General features: G+C 44.5%; 2 protein-coding genes across 3 annotated transcripts in view; one reads left to right on the top strand and one right to left on the bottom strand.

The window, feature by feature from the left end:
* LOC135530129 (methionine--tRNA ligase, cytoplasmic-like) overlaps positions 1–8,282 on the top strand; it is a gene marked incomplete at its 5' end in the record, with an annotated part of 46,565 nt that extends 38,283 nt beyond the window's left edge. Inside the window, 5 exon segments of the mRNA XM_064958518.1 lie at positions 2,542–2,673; positions 3,755–3,773; positions 4,079–4,211; positions 4,213–4,261; positions 7,663–8,282. Coding sequence (XP_064814590.1) covers positions 2,542–2,673; positions 3,755–3,773; positions 4,079–4,211; positions 4,213–4,261; positions 7,663–7,812 — 483 coding nt within the window.
* A 219-nt stretch (positions 8,283–8,501) lies between these two features.
* LOC135540405 (SKI family transcriptional corepressor 2-like) lies at positions 8,502–15,198 on the bottom strand. 2 transcript variants are annotated; one of them, XM_064967027.1, is made up of 4 exons: positions 15,006–15,198; positions 13,568–13,632; positions 12,835–13,055; positions 8,502–11,762 (listed from the first exon to the last, which is right to left on the bottom strand). In XM_064967027.1, exons 3-4 carry the CDS (start codon positions 12,988–12,990, stop codon positions 10,956–10,958), a joined length of 963 nt encoding a protein of 320 aa, XP_064823099.1. In that variant the 5' UTR covers positions 12,991–13,055; positions 13,568–13,632; positions 15,006–15,198; the 3' UTR covers positions 8,502–10,955. The 2 variants fall into 2 exon arrangements, with proteins under 2 accessions (XP_064823099.1, XP_064823098.1); XM_064967026.1 differs by having other exon boundaries at positions 8,502–11,765; positions 15,006–15,195.
* Between the last annotated feature and the right edge of the window lie 904 nt (positions 15,199–16,102).

Here is a 16,102-nt window from a genome sequence, read left to right as displayed (position 1 = left end):
CTTCGAAAGCCAAGTCAACAAACAGGTCACTGACCATCTCGAATCCCACCGTACCTTCTCCGCTGTGCAATCTAGTTTCCGAGCCTGTCACGGGTGCACCTCAGCCACACTCAAGGTACTAAACGATATCATATCCGCCATCGATAAAAGACAGTACTGTGCAGCCGTCTTCATCGACCTTACCAAGGCTTTCGACTCTGTCAATCACCATATTCTTATCGGCAGACTCAGTAGCCTCGGTTTTTCGGATGACTGCCTTGCCTGGTTCACCAACTACTTTGCAGACAGAGTTCAGTGTGTCAAATCGGAGGGCATGCTGTCCGGTCCTCTGGCAGTCTCTATGGGGGTGCCACAGGGTTCAATTCTCGGGCCGACTCTTTTCTCTGTATATATCAATGATGTTGCTCTTGCTGCGGGTGATTCCCTGATCCACCTCTACGCAGACGACACCATTCTATATACTTCCGGCCCGTCCTTGGACACTGTGATATCTAACCTCCAAACGAGCTTCAATGCCATACACACTCCTTCCGTGGCCTCCAACTGCTCTTAAACGCTAGTAAAACCAAATGCATGCTTTTCAACCGATCGCTGCCTGCACCCGCATGCCCGACGAGCATCACCACCCTGGATGGTTCCGACCTTGAATATGTGGACACCTATAAGTACCTAGGTGTCTGGCTAGACTGTAAACTCTCCTTCCAGACTCATATCAAACATCTCCAATTGAAAATCAAATCAAGAGTCGGCTTTCTATTCCGCAACAAAGCCTCCTTCACTCACGCCGCCAAACTAACCCTAGTAAAACTGACTATCCTACCGATCCTCGACTTCGGCGATGTCATCTACAAAATTGCCTCCAACATTCTACTCAGCAAACTGGATGCAGTTTATCACAGTGCCATCCGTTTTGTCACTAAAGCACCTTATACCACCCACCACTGCGACTTGTATGCTCTAGTCGGCTGGCCCTCGCTACATATTCGTCGCCAGACCCACTGGCTCCAGGTCATCTACAAGTCCATGCTAGGTAAAGCTCCGCCTTATCTCAGTTCACTGGTCACGATGGCAACACCCATCCGTAGCACGCGCTCCAGCAGGTGTATCTCACTGATCATCCCTAAAGCCAACACCTCATTTGGCTGCCTTTCGTTCCAGTACTCTGCTGCCTGTGACTGGAACGAATTGCAAAATCCCTGAAGTTGGAGACTTATCTCCCTCACCAACTACAAACATGTGCTATCTGAGCAGCTAACCGATCGCTGCAGCTGTACATAATCTATCGGTAAATAGCCCACCCATTTTCACCTACCTCATCCCCACACTGTTTTTATTTATTTACTTTTCTGCTCTTTTGCACACCAGTAGCTCTACCTGTACATGACCACCTGATCATTTATCACTCCAGTGCTAATCTGCAAAATTGTAATTATTCGCCTACCTCCTCATGCCTTTTGCACACAATGTATATAGACTCCCTTTTTTTGTACTGTGTTATTGACTTGTTAATTGTTTACTCCATGTGTAACTCTGTGTTGTCTGTTCACACTGCTAAGCTTTATCTTGGCCAGGTCTCAGTTGCAAATGAGAACTTGTTCTCAACTAGCCTACCTGGTTAAATAAAAAAAAAAAAATAAAAAAATAATATATTACTGTAGACACTGTTAACACTCCATATTACTGTTAACACTCCATATTACTGTAGACACTGTTAACACTCCATATTACCTATATTACTGTAGACACTGTTAACACTCCATATTACTGTAGACTCCATATTACTGTAGACACTGTTAACACTCCATATTACTGTAGACACTTAACACTCCATATTACTGTAGACACTGTTAACACTATATTACTGTAGACACTGTTAACACTCCATATTACTGTAGACACTGTTAACACTATATTACTGTAGACACTTAACACTCCATATTACTGTAGACACTGTTAACACTATATTACTGTAGACACTGTTAACACTCCATATTACTGTAGACACTCCATATTACTGTAGACACTGTTAACACTATATTACTGTAGACACTGTTAACACTCCATATTACTTAACGCTCCATATTACTGTAGACACTGTTAACACTATATTACTGTAGACACTGTTAACACTCCATATTACTGTAGACGCTCCATATTACTGTAGACACTGTTAACACTATATTACTGTAGACACTGTTAACACTATATATTACTGTAGACACTGTTAACACTATATTACTGTAGACACTGTTAACACTCCATATTGGTGTTCCATTCATGTGTGGCCATATGTCTTCATTAATGTACACTAACTCATACTAAACAATTAGATTTTATCGCTCCGGATAAAATAAGAAAATGTGTGCTTTATTTAATTTATTTTTGAGGGAATGAAAATGTCTTAGTTTTCTTGTTCCCATTAACCCATTAACATTGTATGATAACTTTCTTAACAACAAATGTTTATTTTCTGAGCGTGAAATGTACTAGTGATTGTTGGAGAAGAATTACTTAATAACATCTGAAACCCGTCTATTCTAGCCAAAGACGACAGCCCAGCCTGATGTCAACGAGCCTGCCACAACCCCAGCTTCAGATCCGGCTGCTCAGACTGCAGTGAACGGAGTAGACGCTGAGAGAGCCAGGGAGTTAACACTGGCTGTGGCAGAACAGGTAAGATGGAGGGGGACGAATGTAACGAATTAGAAATTAGGGGAGAAACAATGGAAGTTTAAGCAATTAAATAATCGTCCCCTGAGACAGTTACAAAGTACATGATTTTCTTCCAAGATGTCTTGTTAGGATGACGTCCTGATATTGGGATATGTTACCAATGTGGGATATTGTGTGATGTGGATGATTCCTGATGCTCACGTTACCTCTCGATCAAATATATCGAAACGTGATATTTGTCCCTTCTATTCTACATTATTTCTGCTCCATGGTGAGACGGTGTTCATTAATTAACTGACTAGTTGGTAATGTCGTCAGTCTGACCTGCTCTCTACCAGGGGAGAAGGTGCTAGTTGGTAATGTCGTCAGTCTGACCTGCTCTCTACCAGGGGGAGAAGGTGCTAGTTGGTAATGTCGTCAGTCTGACCTGTTCTCTACCAGGGGGAGACGGTGCTAGTTGGTAATGTCGTCAGTCTGACCTGTTCTCTACCAGGGGGAGAAGGTGCTAGTTGGTAATGTCGTCAGTCTGACCTGTTCTCTACCAGGGGGAGAAGGTGCTAGTTGGTAATGTCGTCAGTCTGACCTGCTCTCTACCAGGGGGAGAAGGTGCTAGTTGGTAATGTCGTCAGTCTGACCTGCTCTCTGCCAGGGAGAGAAGGTGCTAGTTGGTAATGTCGTCAGTCTGACCTGTTCTCTGCTCTCTACCAGGGGGAGACGGTGCTAGTTGGTAATGTCGTCAGTCTGACCTGTTCTCTACCAGGGAGAGAAGGTGCTAGTTGGTAATGTCGTCAGTCTCACCTGCTCTCTACCAGGGGGAGAAGGTGCTAGTTGGTAATGTCGTCAGTCTGACCTGTTCTCTACCAGGGAGAGAAGGTGCTAGTTGGTAATGTCGTCAGTCTGACCTGCTCTCTGTTCTCTACCAGGGGGAGAAGGTGCTAGTTGGTAATGTCGTCAGTCTGACCTCTGCTAGGGGGAGAATGTGCTAGTTGGTAATGTCGTCAGTCTGACCTGCTCTCTACCAGGGAGAGAAGGTGCTAGTTGGTAATGTCGTCAGTCTGACCTGTTCTCTGCTCTCTACCAGGGGGAGAAGGTGCTAGTTGGTAATGTCGTCAGTCTGACCTGCTCTCTACCAGGGAGAGAAGGTGCTAGTTGGTAATGTCGTCAGTCTGACCTGCTCTCTACCAGGGGGAGAAGGTGCTAGTTGGTAATGTCGTCAGTCTGACCTGCTCTCTGCTCTCTGCCAGGGGGAGAGGGTGCTAGTTGGTAATGTCGTTAGTCTAACCTGCTCTCTGCTCTCTACCAGGGGGAGAAGGTGCTAGTTGGTAATGTCGTTAGTCTAACCTGCTCTCTGCTTCTACCAGGGCGGACCCTGAAGGGCCAGTGCAGAGAAAACTGTGATTGGCAGAGGTCACCAAACTACTGGAACTGAAACGGCTGTCCCTGGCTGAGGGAAAGGACCCAGAACCAGTGCTGACAAAAGGCAAGAAGAACGCCCAGCCTGCCACAACCCCAGCTTCAGATCCGGGGGAGAAGGTGCGGAGTAGACGCTGAGAGAGCCAGGGAGTTAACACTGGCTGTGGCAGAACAGGTAAGATGGAGGGGGACGGAACTGAAGGGAAAAGGCGAGAAACAATGAAATAACTGGCCCCTAAGACATGACTTTCACCAGAAATGTCTTGTTACTTTGCCATGCGGGACATAGGCATGTGTAAACTGAAGAAACAGTCATGTCGTGTATCCTGTCTGAGGAAAGGACCAGAACCAGTGCTGACAAAAGGCACATAAACGCCCAAAGCAAACCACTGTTTTTCAATAGAGAACTAAGTTTCACACGTAAACGGCTACAGTGAGCTAACTGTTACCCATTTCTACATCAGCCAGCTAACTTCTACACCTGACCCTCAGCCAGCTAACTGTTACCCACATCTACACCTGACCTCTCAGTGAGCTAACTGTTACCCACTTCTACACCTGACCTCTCAGTGAGCTAAGTTAACACTGACCCCTCAGCCAGCTAACTGTTACCCACATCTACATGGAGGGGGCTAACTTCTACACCTGACCCCTCAGTGAGCTAATTACCCACATCTAAACAATGCTAAATACACCTGACCCTCAAGAGCTAATGATTTTCACCTGAAGTGTCTTGTTACCCACTTTACACCTGACCCCTCAGTGAGCTAACGGGACATACAGGCAGTGAGTAAAGTGACATCACACCTGACCCCTCAGCCATTTCACAGTCAGTGAGCTAACTGTTATCTACACCTGACCTCTCAGTGAGCTAACTGTTACCCACTTCTACACCTGACCCCTCAGTGAGCTAACTGTTACCCACTTCTACCCTGACCTCTCAGTGAGCTAACTGTTACCCACTTCTACACCTGACCCCTCAGTGAGCTAAAACCACTGTTTTTCAGTGAGCTAACTGTTACCCACTTTCACCTGACCCCTCAGTGAGCTAACTGTTACCCACTTCTACACCTGACCTCTCAGTGAGCTAACTGTTACCCATTTCTACACCTGACCCAGTGAGCTAACTGTTACCCACTTCTACACCTGACCCCTCAGTGAGCTAACTGTTACCCACTTCTACACCTGACCTCTCAGTGAGCTAACTGTTACCCACTTCTACACCTGACCCTCAGTGAGCTAACTGTTACCCACTTCTACACCTGACCCCTCAGTGAGCTGACTGTTACCCACTTCTACACCTGACCTCTCAGTGAGCTGACTGTTACCCACATCTACACCTGACCTCTCAGTGAGCTAACTGTTACCCACATCTACACCTGACCTCTCAGTGAGCTAACTGTTACCCACTTCTACACCTGACCTCTCAGTGAGCTAACTGTTACCCACATCTACACCTGACCCCTCAGCCGGCTAACTTCTACACCTGACCCCTCAGTGAGCTAACTGTTACCCACATCTACACCTGACCCCTCAGCCAGCTAACTTCTACACCTGACCCCTCAGCCGGCTAACTTCTACACCTGACCTCTCAGTGAGCTAACTGTTACCCACTTCTACACCTGACCTCTCAGTGAGCTAACTGTTACCCACATCTACACCTGACCTCTCAGTGAGCTAACTGTTACCCACATCTACACCTGACCCCTCAGTGAGCTAACTGTTACCCACTTCTACACCTGACCTCTCAGTGAGCTAACTGTTACCCACTTCTACACCTGACCCCTCAGCCGGCTAACTTCTACACCTGACCCCTCAGTGAGCTAACTGTTACCCACATCTACACCTGACCCCTCAGCCAGCTAACTTCTACACCTGACCCCTCAGTGAGCTAACTGTTACCCACATCTACACCTGACCCTCAGTGAGCTAACTGTTGACCCCTCAGCCGGCTAACTTCTACACCTGACCTCTCAGTGAGCTAACTGTTACCCACTTCTACACCTGACCTCTCAGTGAGCTAACTGTTACCCACTTCTACACCTGACCCCTCAGTGAGCTAACTGTTACCCACTGACCCCTCTAACACACCTGACCCCTCAGTGAGCTAACTGTTACCCACTTCTACACCTGACCCCTCTCAGTACACCTGACCCCTCAGCCGGCTAACTTCTACACCTGACCTCTCAGTGAGCTAACTGTTACCCACATCACACCTGACCTCTCAGTGAGCTAACTGTTACCCTGACTTCTACACCTGACCTCTCAGTGAGCTAACTGTTACCCACATCTACACCTGACCCCTCAGCCGGCTACACCTGACCTCTCAGTGAGCTAACTGTTACCCACATCTACACCTGACCCTCAGCCCACTTCTACACCTGACCCCTCAGTGAGCTAACTGTTACCCACTTCTACACCTGACCCCTCAGCCAGCTAACTGTTACCCACTCCATATTACTGTAGACACTGGAAGGAGAGTTTAACACTAGTCTGACCTGCTCTCTACCAGGGGGAGAAGGTGCTAGTTGGTAATGTCGTCAGTCTAACCTGCTCTCTGCTCTCTGCCAGGGGGAGAAGGTGCTAGTTGGTAATGTTGTCAGTCTAACCTGACTCTGCTCTCTGCCAGGGAGAGAAGGTGCTAGTTGGTAATGTCGTTAGTCTAACCTGCTCTCTGTTGTCTACCAGGGGGAGTAGGTGCTAGTTGGTAATGTCGTCAGTCTAACCTGCTCTCTGTTGTCTACCAGGGGGAGTAGGTGCTAGTTGGTAATGTCGTTAGTCTAACCTGCTCTCTGCCAGGGGGAGAAGGTGCTAGTTGGTAATGTCATCAGTCTAACCTGCTCTCTGCTCTCTGCCAGGGAGAGAAGGTGCTAGTTGGTAATGTCGTTAGTCTAACCTGCTCTCTGTTGTCTACCAGGGGGAGTAGGTGCTAGTTGGTAATGTCGTCAGTCTAACCTGTCTCTACCAGGGGGAGAACCTAGTTGCGTCAGTCTGACCTGTTCTCTGCTCTCTACCAGGGGGAGAAGGTGCTAGTTGGTAATGTCATCAGTCTGACCTGCTCTCTGCTCTCTACCAAGGGGAGAAGGTGCTAGTTGGTAATGTTGTCAGTCTAACCTGCTCTCTACCAGGGGGAGAAGGTGCTAGTTGGTAATGTCATCAGTCTGACCTGCTCTCTGTTGTCTACCAGGGGAGACGGTGCTAGTTGGTAATGTCGTCAGTCTGACCTGCTCTCTACCAGGGGGAGAAGGTGCTAGTTGGTAATGTCGTCAGTCTGACCTACTCTCTGCTCTCTACCAGGGGGAGACGGTGCTAGTTGTTAATGTCGTCAGTCTGACCTGCTCTCTGCCAGGGGGAGAAGGTGCTAGTTGGTAATGTCGTCAGTCTGACCTACTCTGCTCTCTACCAGGGGGAGACGGTGCTAGTTGGTAATGTCGTCAGTCTGACCTGCTCTCTACCAGGGGGAGAAGGTGCTAGTTGGTAATGTCGTTAGTCTAACCTGCTCTCTGCTCTCTGCCAGGGGGAGAAGTTGCTAGTTGGTAATGTCGTTAGTCTAACCTGCTCTCTGCTCTCTACCAGGGCGAGAAGGTCCGGACCCTGAAGGGCCAGAAGGCAGAGGAAACTGTGATTGGAGCAGAGGTCACCAAACTACTGGAACTGAAGAAACGGCTGTCCCTGGCTGAGGGAAAGGACCCAGAACCAGTGCTGACAAAAGGCAAGAAGAAGTGATTAGAAAGAGAGAGAAGACCAACAAGAGGCTGGACAAATATGAGCTAAGTAGAGGCAAGATTTGAATAATAATAAGTTGAAATATGAGACACATAAACACATCTGTGACAGGATGGAAGACAACGTTTTGTTGCTCATGGGGACAGAGTAATAGGAAAGATCAGTAATCGAAGAGGGGGGTAAATTGAAAACTGCTACAAAATATTCAGTCAAGACTATTTCTACATCTCTTTACTCGAAGTAGCAGGTTCTAGTAGGCTGCTGGCTCGGTGGGTTCCCCGTCATTTTATCACGGTATCATGAAGAGTTATAAAATGGTGTCGCTGCGACCAGGCTGGTGGCACCCGGCAACGGCTCTACTGTCACTATGCAGCCAGTAGTTCAGGTCGGTGTGTGTAGAACGATGTCTGCATAATGATATTGTAATATTGTTATATAAAAAAATAAAAATAAAAAAAGTCATGTTTTTACATATTTCCATTTCCCATTTCTTCAAATCAAATAAATACATTTGCTAAAAATAACTTCTTTTTTTTTTGCAAATTCTGTGATAAATGAATTCAGAAACAGAGGCTGAAATGTTTTTTATTTTCTTAATTTGACACCTTCAAAGATTAAAGCATTTGTTTGGACCTGATATGCATCTCACTTTACATTTCAATCAAATAGACATTCCAAGACAATAAAAATGTTTTTATAGGATTTTATTTGCAACTCTAATCATACAATAACAAAAGTACATACAATGTTTCCTTGTCATTTTAACAGAAACAATTCAACCACTAAACCGATGCATCATTGACAGTGAAATGTTGAATCAATATGGGTACAGTGAAGGTTTTATTTCAGTAGAACTGTGTTCGTATAATACAGGAGTATATAAAATATATATGTGAATCAGGGTAGAGCTCTACATTGTAAATATCACTACCACTAAATTCAGTCAATTTGATAGAAAAAGATGTGTTCTCAGTATAAAACTATCCAACGTTCTAGGTGTAAAACTATCCCACGTTCTAGGTGTAAAACTATCCCACGTTCTCGGTGTAAAACTATCCCACGTTCTAGGTGTAAAACTATCCAACGTTCTAGGTGTAAAACTATCCCACGTTCTCGGTGTAAAACTATCCCACGTTCTCGGTGTAAAACTATCCAACGTTCTCGGTGTAAAACTATCCCACGTTCTAGGTGTAAAACTATCCCACGTTCTAGGTGTAAAACTATCCCACGTTCTAGGTGTAAAACTATCCCACGTTCTAGGTGTAAAACTATCCCACGTTCTAGGTGTAAAACTATCCCACGTTCTCGGTGTAAAACTATCCAACGTTCTAGGTGTAAAACTATCCCACGTTCTAGGTGTAAAACTATCCCACGTTCTCGGTGTAAAACTATCCAACGTTCTCGGTGTAAAACTATCCACGCACAGTAAAGCCGTAGCGGCTTATAGAAGTACTGAGTTACTGACTGACAAACTTTCCTGAGCTCTATATTACTATATAGTATACTATATATATTACTATTACATCTATATTACTATATTATCTATATTACTCCAGAAACTGGACAAGAAATATTATCTCTGATGGTCTCTGCAGTCTTTAGGATTCATTTTAGATTTGAGGTTGGCGGATAAGGGATAGCCTGGTATTTAGCTACGTTTCACGGTTGCTTCCCTGGGAAACAAAGGTAGGCTTAGCATTCAGTCAGGTTTAACCAGGCTAGATAAAGGATGGCGTGACTATGAACTGCACTGTCCTTGTTTTAGTTCTCACTACCTTCATACTAGGAATGAGTCCAACACATGTTTGTCAGAATCGCTTCGTTGACGGAGCCCGATCAATAAAAATTCCTACCAAACCCCCCCAATCAATAAATCCTAGCAAAGGGAAAAATCACTTTCATTGTTTTTTTCGATTAGCCATAATTTTGGAATCAATGCCGACACCCCGAAACAAATCAGAATTTTTACTAATCCCTTCACTAGGCTTAACGAGCAAAACGCCCAATCACAATCGCATTCATTAGGGCACCCAACAGAAAACGTTTTAAAATGTTTTGCAACAGAACTAAACAAATGTTGTTGTTTTTTTGTCCACCTTGTCCCACTTTGTTTCTTTGCATTTGATGCTTAATGAACGTGACCCATGCAACGCTTGGGATATATAGGTGTTGGTTCACAATCTTCATAGGTAGATGCTTCCGAATCAATTCCTTCATTTTTGGAATCAAAGGCCCCAATCGGTTAATTGAATCTAACCCATCCGTACTTCATACTGACCTCTACGCGAGACTGAATAACCTAAACGGCCCAATCATTCGTCGTTAGTTAACCCATCTATTTCTAAGATGCTTCCTGAGACGACCGACCCTACATGTAGATACAGTACACTGTAACCTCTCAACAGAGAACATGACCCATCCACCTTCTGATGCTTTTCCTGCCTTATTTTACACCCTGTATGTCCATCTGTCTGAACCTTTTCATCCATTATTTTACACCCTGTATGTCCATCTGTCTGAACCTTTTCATCCATTATTTTACACCCTGTATGTCCATCTGTCTGAACCTTTTCATCCATTATTTTACACCCTGTATGTCCATCTGTCTGAACCTTTTCATCCATTATTTTACACCCTGTATGTCCATCTGTCTGAACCTTTTCATCCATTATTTTACACCCTGTATGTCCATCTGTCTGAACCTTTTCATCCATTATTTTACACCCTGTATGTCCATCTGTCTGAACCTTTTCATCCATTATTTTACACCCTGTATGTCCATCTGTCTGAACCTTTTCATCCATTATTTTACACCCTGTATGTCCACCTGTCTGAACCTTTTCTTCCATTATTTTACACCCTGTATGTCCATCTGTCTGCCACCGTTCTTTCTCTCTGTGCTGTTCCTTTGACTTCCTCTTCCATCGCTCGCTCTTTCTTTATATCTACCCCTTTTTCCTTCTTACTTTCTCATACAGTTTTTCAGAAAATTATCATTTAACTTTCTTCTTAAAACATATCTTTTGGTTTCTCTCTTAGTGCTGTCTAGAAAAGGCATTTCAAAGTCTCCATCGTGTTAAACTCTTCACCGCCAACCTGCTATTCCAAATGCTCATGTTCTGCCTTGTTACTTCCTTCCTCCCTCACTTCCTGGTGTTAACTAGTCTCTCTATCAGGGCTCGGCGTGTCCTCTGCACCTCCTCTCCCAGTCTGTCTATCTCTGCTTTCAACCTCTCGTTCTGATCTGTCAGCTCCTGCACCTTCCTCTCGTTCTCCTGCTCCCTCTCTCTCCTGCTCTTCTTTGCAGAAGAGGAGGATGAGTGTGAGCCGGAGGAAGGGAAGGACAGAGAGTTGCCCCTCTTGCGTTTGTCCTGCCGAGACGAGGAGAACGAGGTGCTAGTAGGAGAGGAAGGAGGAGAGCAGTTGAGAGAGGTGGACGGAGAGGCAGACGAAGAGCAGGAGGGAGAGTCGGACGGAGAGCAGGAGGGAGAGTCGGGGACACAGGTGTTTTCCTCCTCGCTGGCGGAGGGAGACTCAGGTTGTTGGACATTGTCGGAGTGATGATGAAGCTGATGATGATGATGGTGGTGGCTACCGCTCACCATGATCCCTCCTGTCTCCACCATGCCCACCCCTCCGGTCTCCACCATGCCCACCCCTCCCTCGTTCAGCAACTCAAAGAACTCTGGGGGCAACAGGCCCCCTCCTCCTGAGCCACCTCTTTCTCCATCCCTCCCTCCCTCCCTGTCCCCTTGCCTCTCCGCCCTTTCCTCAGCTGGACTCGGACGGGAGGTGTTGGAGGTGTGGTGGGGTGGATGGGTAGGAGGCTCCTCCGGGATCGTGACCCTCTGGACCCCCTCACCTCCGTCCCACGCCTCGCCCCCGACACCCACCCCGTCTGTCAGCCATGTCAGGGAACAGCTCTCCAAAACATCTAGGAACTCCGGCTCCTTCTGAAGAACATACAAGAGAACGAGAGAAGAAGGGGAGAGGGAGAAGGGGAGAGGGAGAAGGGGAGAATGAGAAGAAGAGAAGAGAACGAGAGAGAGAAGAAGAGAAGAGAACGAGAGAGAGAAGAAGAGAAGAGAACGAGAGAGAGAAGAAGAGAAGAGAACGAGAGAGAGAAGAAGAGAAGAGAACGAGAGAGAGAAGAAGAGAACGAGAGAGAGAAGAAGAGAAGAGAACGAGAGAGAGAGAAGAAGAGAAGAGAACGAGAGAGAGAGAAGAAGAGAAGAGAACGAGAGAGAGAAGAAAAGAGAACGAGAGAGAGAAGAGAAGAGAACGGGAGAGAAGAGAAGAGAACGAGAGAGAGAGAGAAGAAGAGAACGAGAGAGAGAGAAGAAGAGAACGAGAGAGAGAGAAGAAGAGAAGAGAACGAGAGAGAGAGAAGAAAAGAGAACGAGAGAAGAGAAGAGAACGAGAGAGAGAGAAGAGAACGAGGGAGGGAGGAGAGGAGAAGGGACAGGAGAAGAGGAGAAGGGACAGAGGAGAGGAGAAGGGACAGAGGAGAGGAGAAGGAACAGAGGAGAAGGGACAGAGGAGAGGAGAAGGGACAGGACAGAGGAGAGGAGAAAGGACAGAGGACCGAAGAGGACAAAGGACCGAGAAGAGGACAAAGGACCGAGAAGAGGACAAAGGACCGAGAAGAGGACAAAGGACCGAGAAGAGGACAAAGGACCGAGAAGAGGACAAAGGACCGAGAAGAGGACAAAGGACAGAGGAGGACGACAAAGGACAGAGGAGGACGACAAAGGACAGAGGAGAGGACAGAGGAGAGGACAAAGGAGAGGAGAAGGACAGAGGAGAGGACAAAGGAGAGGAAAGTGTGTGCGTTAGGGAATGGTACTGTCGAAGAAGCTTCTTACATCAGCACTGTGGAAAGAGTTGCATCATGAAAAAGAGAAGAAGAAAACAACAACGGATTCAAAAGCCGAAACACATCGACGATCATCAATCAATCAGTCGTCGTTGATAGATCAATCCATATAGATCAAAACTATTTTTTTTTAAATCTCAACTGACCTCAGAGCAGGGAGGGGCACGCGCCAGTTTGGCCCCGCCCCCGTCTGATCCCAGTATGTCCTGCAGGTCCTCATACCACGCCTCCAACTCTGCACCACACAGCGGTCCCACACCTGGGGGGTACGGAGGGGGCAGGTGAAGCCACTCGGCAGTCATCTTTCGCTCCGTTACTCAGTCGACACCGATGAGTCTTCCACACGCTGGAACGCGCTGGACCAGGACTGTGGGTTGTCCAGACAGGAGGGTTCAGTTTTAGAATGATGAAATAATTATTTTATATATCTATCTCCTGCATGAACTGTTACGTGGTTTCTCTACAAAAGGCTAGGTAGGCATCGGGATCCATATTCAAATCACTCGGGTGAAAGCTATATGTAAGAGAGACTGTTCTATTGCACAGCTAAGTTAGTACATGTTATGAATTATCTAGAGTTGAAGGAGGATAAGCAATTGAACAAAGTACCAGTATTGTAATTTCTATATTGTTTGAAAACAGAGACTTTTTCACTAAATGGTTAAATAGTGGACACATGGGTCTACTGCAAAAAATCTGTCTTTTATATAGAATTATATTGTCAAAAACACGAGCTGTAGTGATGACTTAATTTCAAACATTATCACGTTAAAATCTTTAAAATAAATGCATTGATCTAAGTTATAATGAGGTCAACTTGTCATCCAACAGTCAGTAAAAACAACCCTGAAATCAACAGAAGGAGGAAACTTAATTCACCTTCTGAAAGGCTCTTATGATCACGTCTGGCAATTGGTCGTTGGCGATAATTTGTCCCAACAAGTCTAGAAAGAATATATATGGCAGTAATTAATACAACGATTATTCAATACAGTGTGTTGAGATGTTAGAATGTGAAACAGAAATGTATATTTTATAACAGCTGACTGAAAATATAGCTGAGGCACTCAACTTGATAAACAACCTGACAAAGCATTGTTAAAAATGGTTGAACGCAGGCCTATAAAACTGATTTGATGTGGATTTAATGAATACAATAACTTGACAAACTACAATGCTATGGTTTCACATTTTCTGGTAAAAAAAAAAAAAATGTGTATGTGTGGAAAATCATCTAAAAACCAGTCACTCCGTAGGGCCTCGAGGGCTCCTGCCACAGTCCAAAATTAATTCTATTTCGATCAAAACATCCTTGATTTCGATTTACACAAGCTCATGAAAAAGAACAAATAGATTTCAACATGTAATCTTCCCAACATGCCACATTTTTTCTTTTCTTCTAAAAATAGAGGTTTATCGTTGACATTAAATAGTTAAAGGTACTTTAAAAACCACTTGGTGGACGTGAAATAACCTGGGACCACAACACAGCTAGCGTGACGTAGACAAGTAGACATTCATCAATAAATGCAGCCCAATTCTTGGCAAATACTTTTATGAAGAATATCTATATATTTCTATCATGTATTCTTTGAAGAATAGAGTTTCAGAAAGGTGATATTTATGCAACTACAGGCTAAGTGTTTCTCGGATGTGGTGAGGAAGGCTGCGCTGGTTCTCCCAGCCAAGGCATTACGTCATGGAATCAGAGGACAGGACGGCGAAACAAAAGCCTGCGTGAAAACGGTACAAAACACCGGGATGAGACGATGACAACCTTCCTATTCTAATGAAAAGTCCACTCCGAATAGCCATGCGATCTTATTCTGTCAAGACAAATGAGTGTTTATTTGTGTTATTTAATAGGCTATTAACAAAACAAATATAATGTCTGGATAAATGACATCTTACAGATTGATCAAACAAAAGCCTGAACTTTGATAACAGTAAATAATACCGAAACAAAACTTTGTAAAACGTTATGTAAACGTTTGACAGCTCAGCTGTCTGTGTTATGTCAAACTTCTGAGAGAGAGAGCCCGTAGCAGAGAGAACGCCACTTAGGGATCAAAGTCAAATATACAGACAAATGTCCCCCTCAATCTTGGATATAAATATAACAAATGTCAATTATAATTGCTCACGGCAACTGCGGTCCTAAAACAGACATGGGGAAAGTTGCCAAACAACATTCACAATCTTTTCCAAAAGGAGAAACGAGAGACGATCAGCTGCCAAATTAAAATTAGAACTCCTATAGAAGTCCCTAAAAGACAATCAGCAACTTTAAAAACTAATCAGAATAAAATACACTTACCCTTTTTCTTTTGGTATTTCGCTTTCTCGACTGTCTTGGGTTCGGACTGTGTATATATTTTAGTTGAGATTGGTGATAGCTCATGTTAACCATTGTTCGGCTTCGGATACTGAATGTGATTTTTCGGGAACTCCCGGTGATCTTTATATATGGTGACGCCAACCGAACTCGACGGGAAGTTTTTTTTTAGTTTTTACTTAACCGAAGCCCATTAGCTGATGATGAAATGACTGACAACCAGATGGTACAATAGTAATCTACGCGCTAAATTATTTTGCTTGGCGACATCCAATTGGTAATTGTATTCTACAGTAAAGGCGGGCTCCAAAGGACGACTGGTTTGTCTCCACTCTGGGTAGTTTGTGTGACGTGAAGATGTGATGCAGCCAGGACGAATTTGGGGCGTAAGGGAGTCACATGAAAGGAATGATGCAATGCTTGGCAACCAATTTCTCGTCGGAAATAAGACCGGGAGAACCAGAGCATGTTTTATTTAACAGTCTCTGGCTCTAACAAAAATTTTACAAAAAATACACTTATGCAAGAATATTTTAGAATGTCAAAAGAAAGTTTTGCTCACAAATATTAGGCGACACTATAGGCTATTTCTCATTCATGTTCAGTTGTAGGATATTGTGAAAGGAGTAAAGAAAGCAACTCTGTTTGGAGTATTGTCTCGTTTTGTATCCAATAATAGATCGGTTTTTATTTTCCGGTTTTGATATAGGCTTCTATTATTCTCCGGTATTTATCTTTATGTTTGGGGGCCGTTTTCTTTATGCGCGTGAGGGCCACATTGTACACTATTCAAGTTTGTGAGAGTAATAAAATGCTTTAAAGTCCGACTCCGTCCAGCTTTCTGTGTGTATAATATTATTTCACAAGAGTAGTATGGTCTGCTGCAACAAATTCAACTTCAAACGTATTTTTTTTTATCAAAGGAAACAATGCAATATAGCCTATGTATGCCAAAGGTAGCATCCCCATCTTGTCTCAAAGGACACGTAATGAAATTTAACCCTATAGGGATGGATTTTTTTACATTTTTTATTTTATTGGCTGTGTTTATTCTAAAGGAATGCCGTGTTATTATTTAA

Source organism: Oncorhynchus masou, chromosome 5 (assembly GCF_036934945.1).
Source record: "Oncorhynchus masou masou isolate Uvic2021 chromosome 5, UVic_Omas_1.1, whole genome shotgun sequence".
NCBI classification, from domain to species: Eukaryota; Metazoa; Chordata; class Actinopteri; order Salmoniformes; family Salmonidae; genus Oncorhynchus; species Oncorhynchus masou.
The sequence above is the reverse complement of the archived record's forward strand: the minus strand, read 5'-3'. Positions and strand labels throughout refer to the sequence as shown.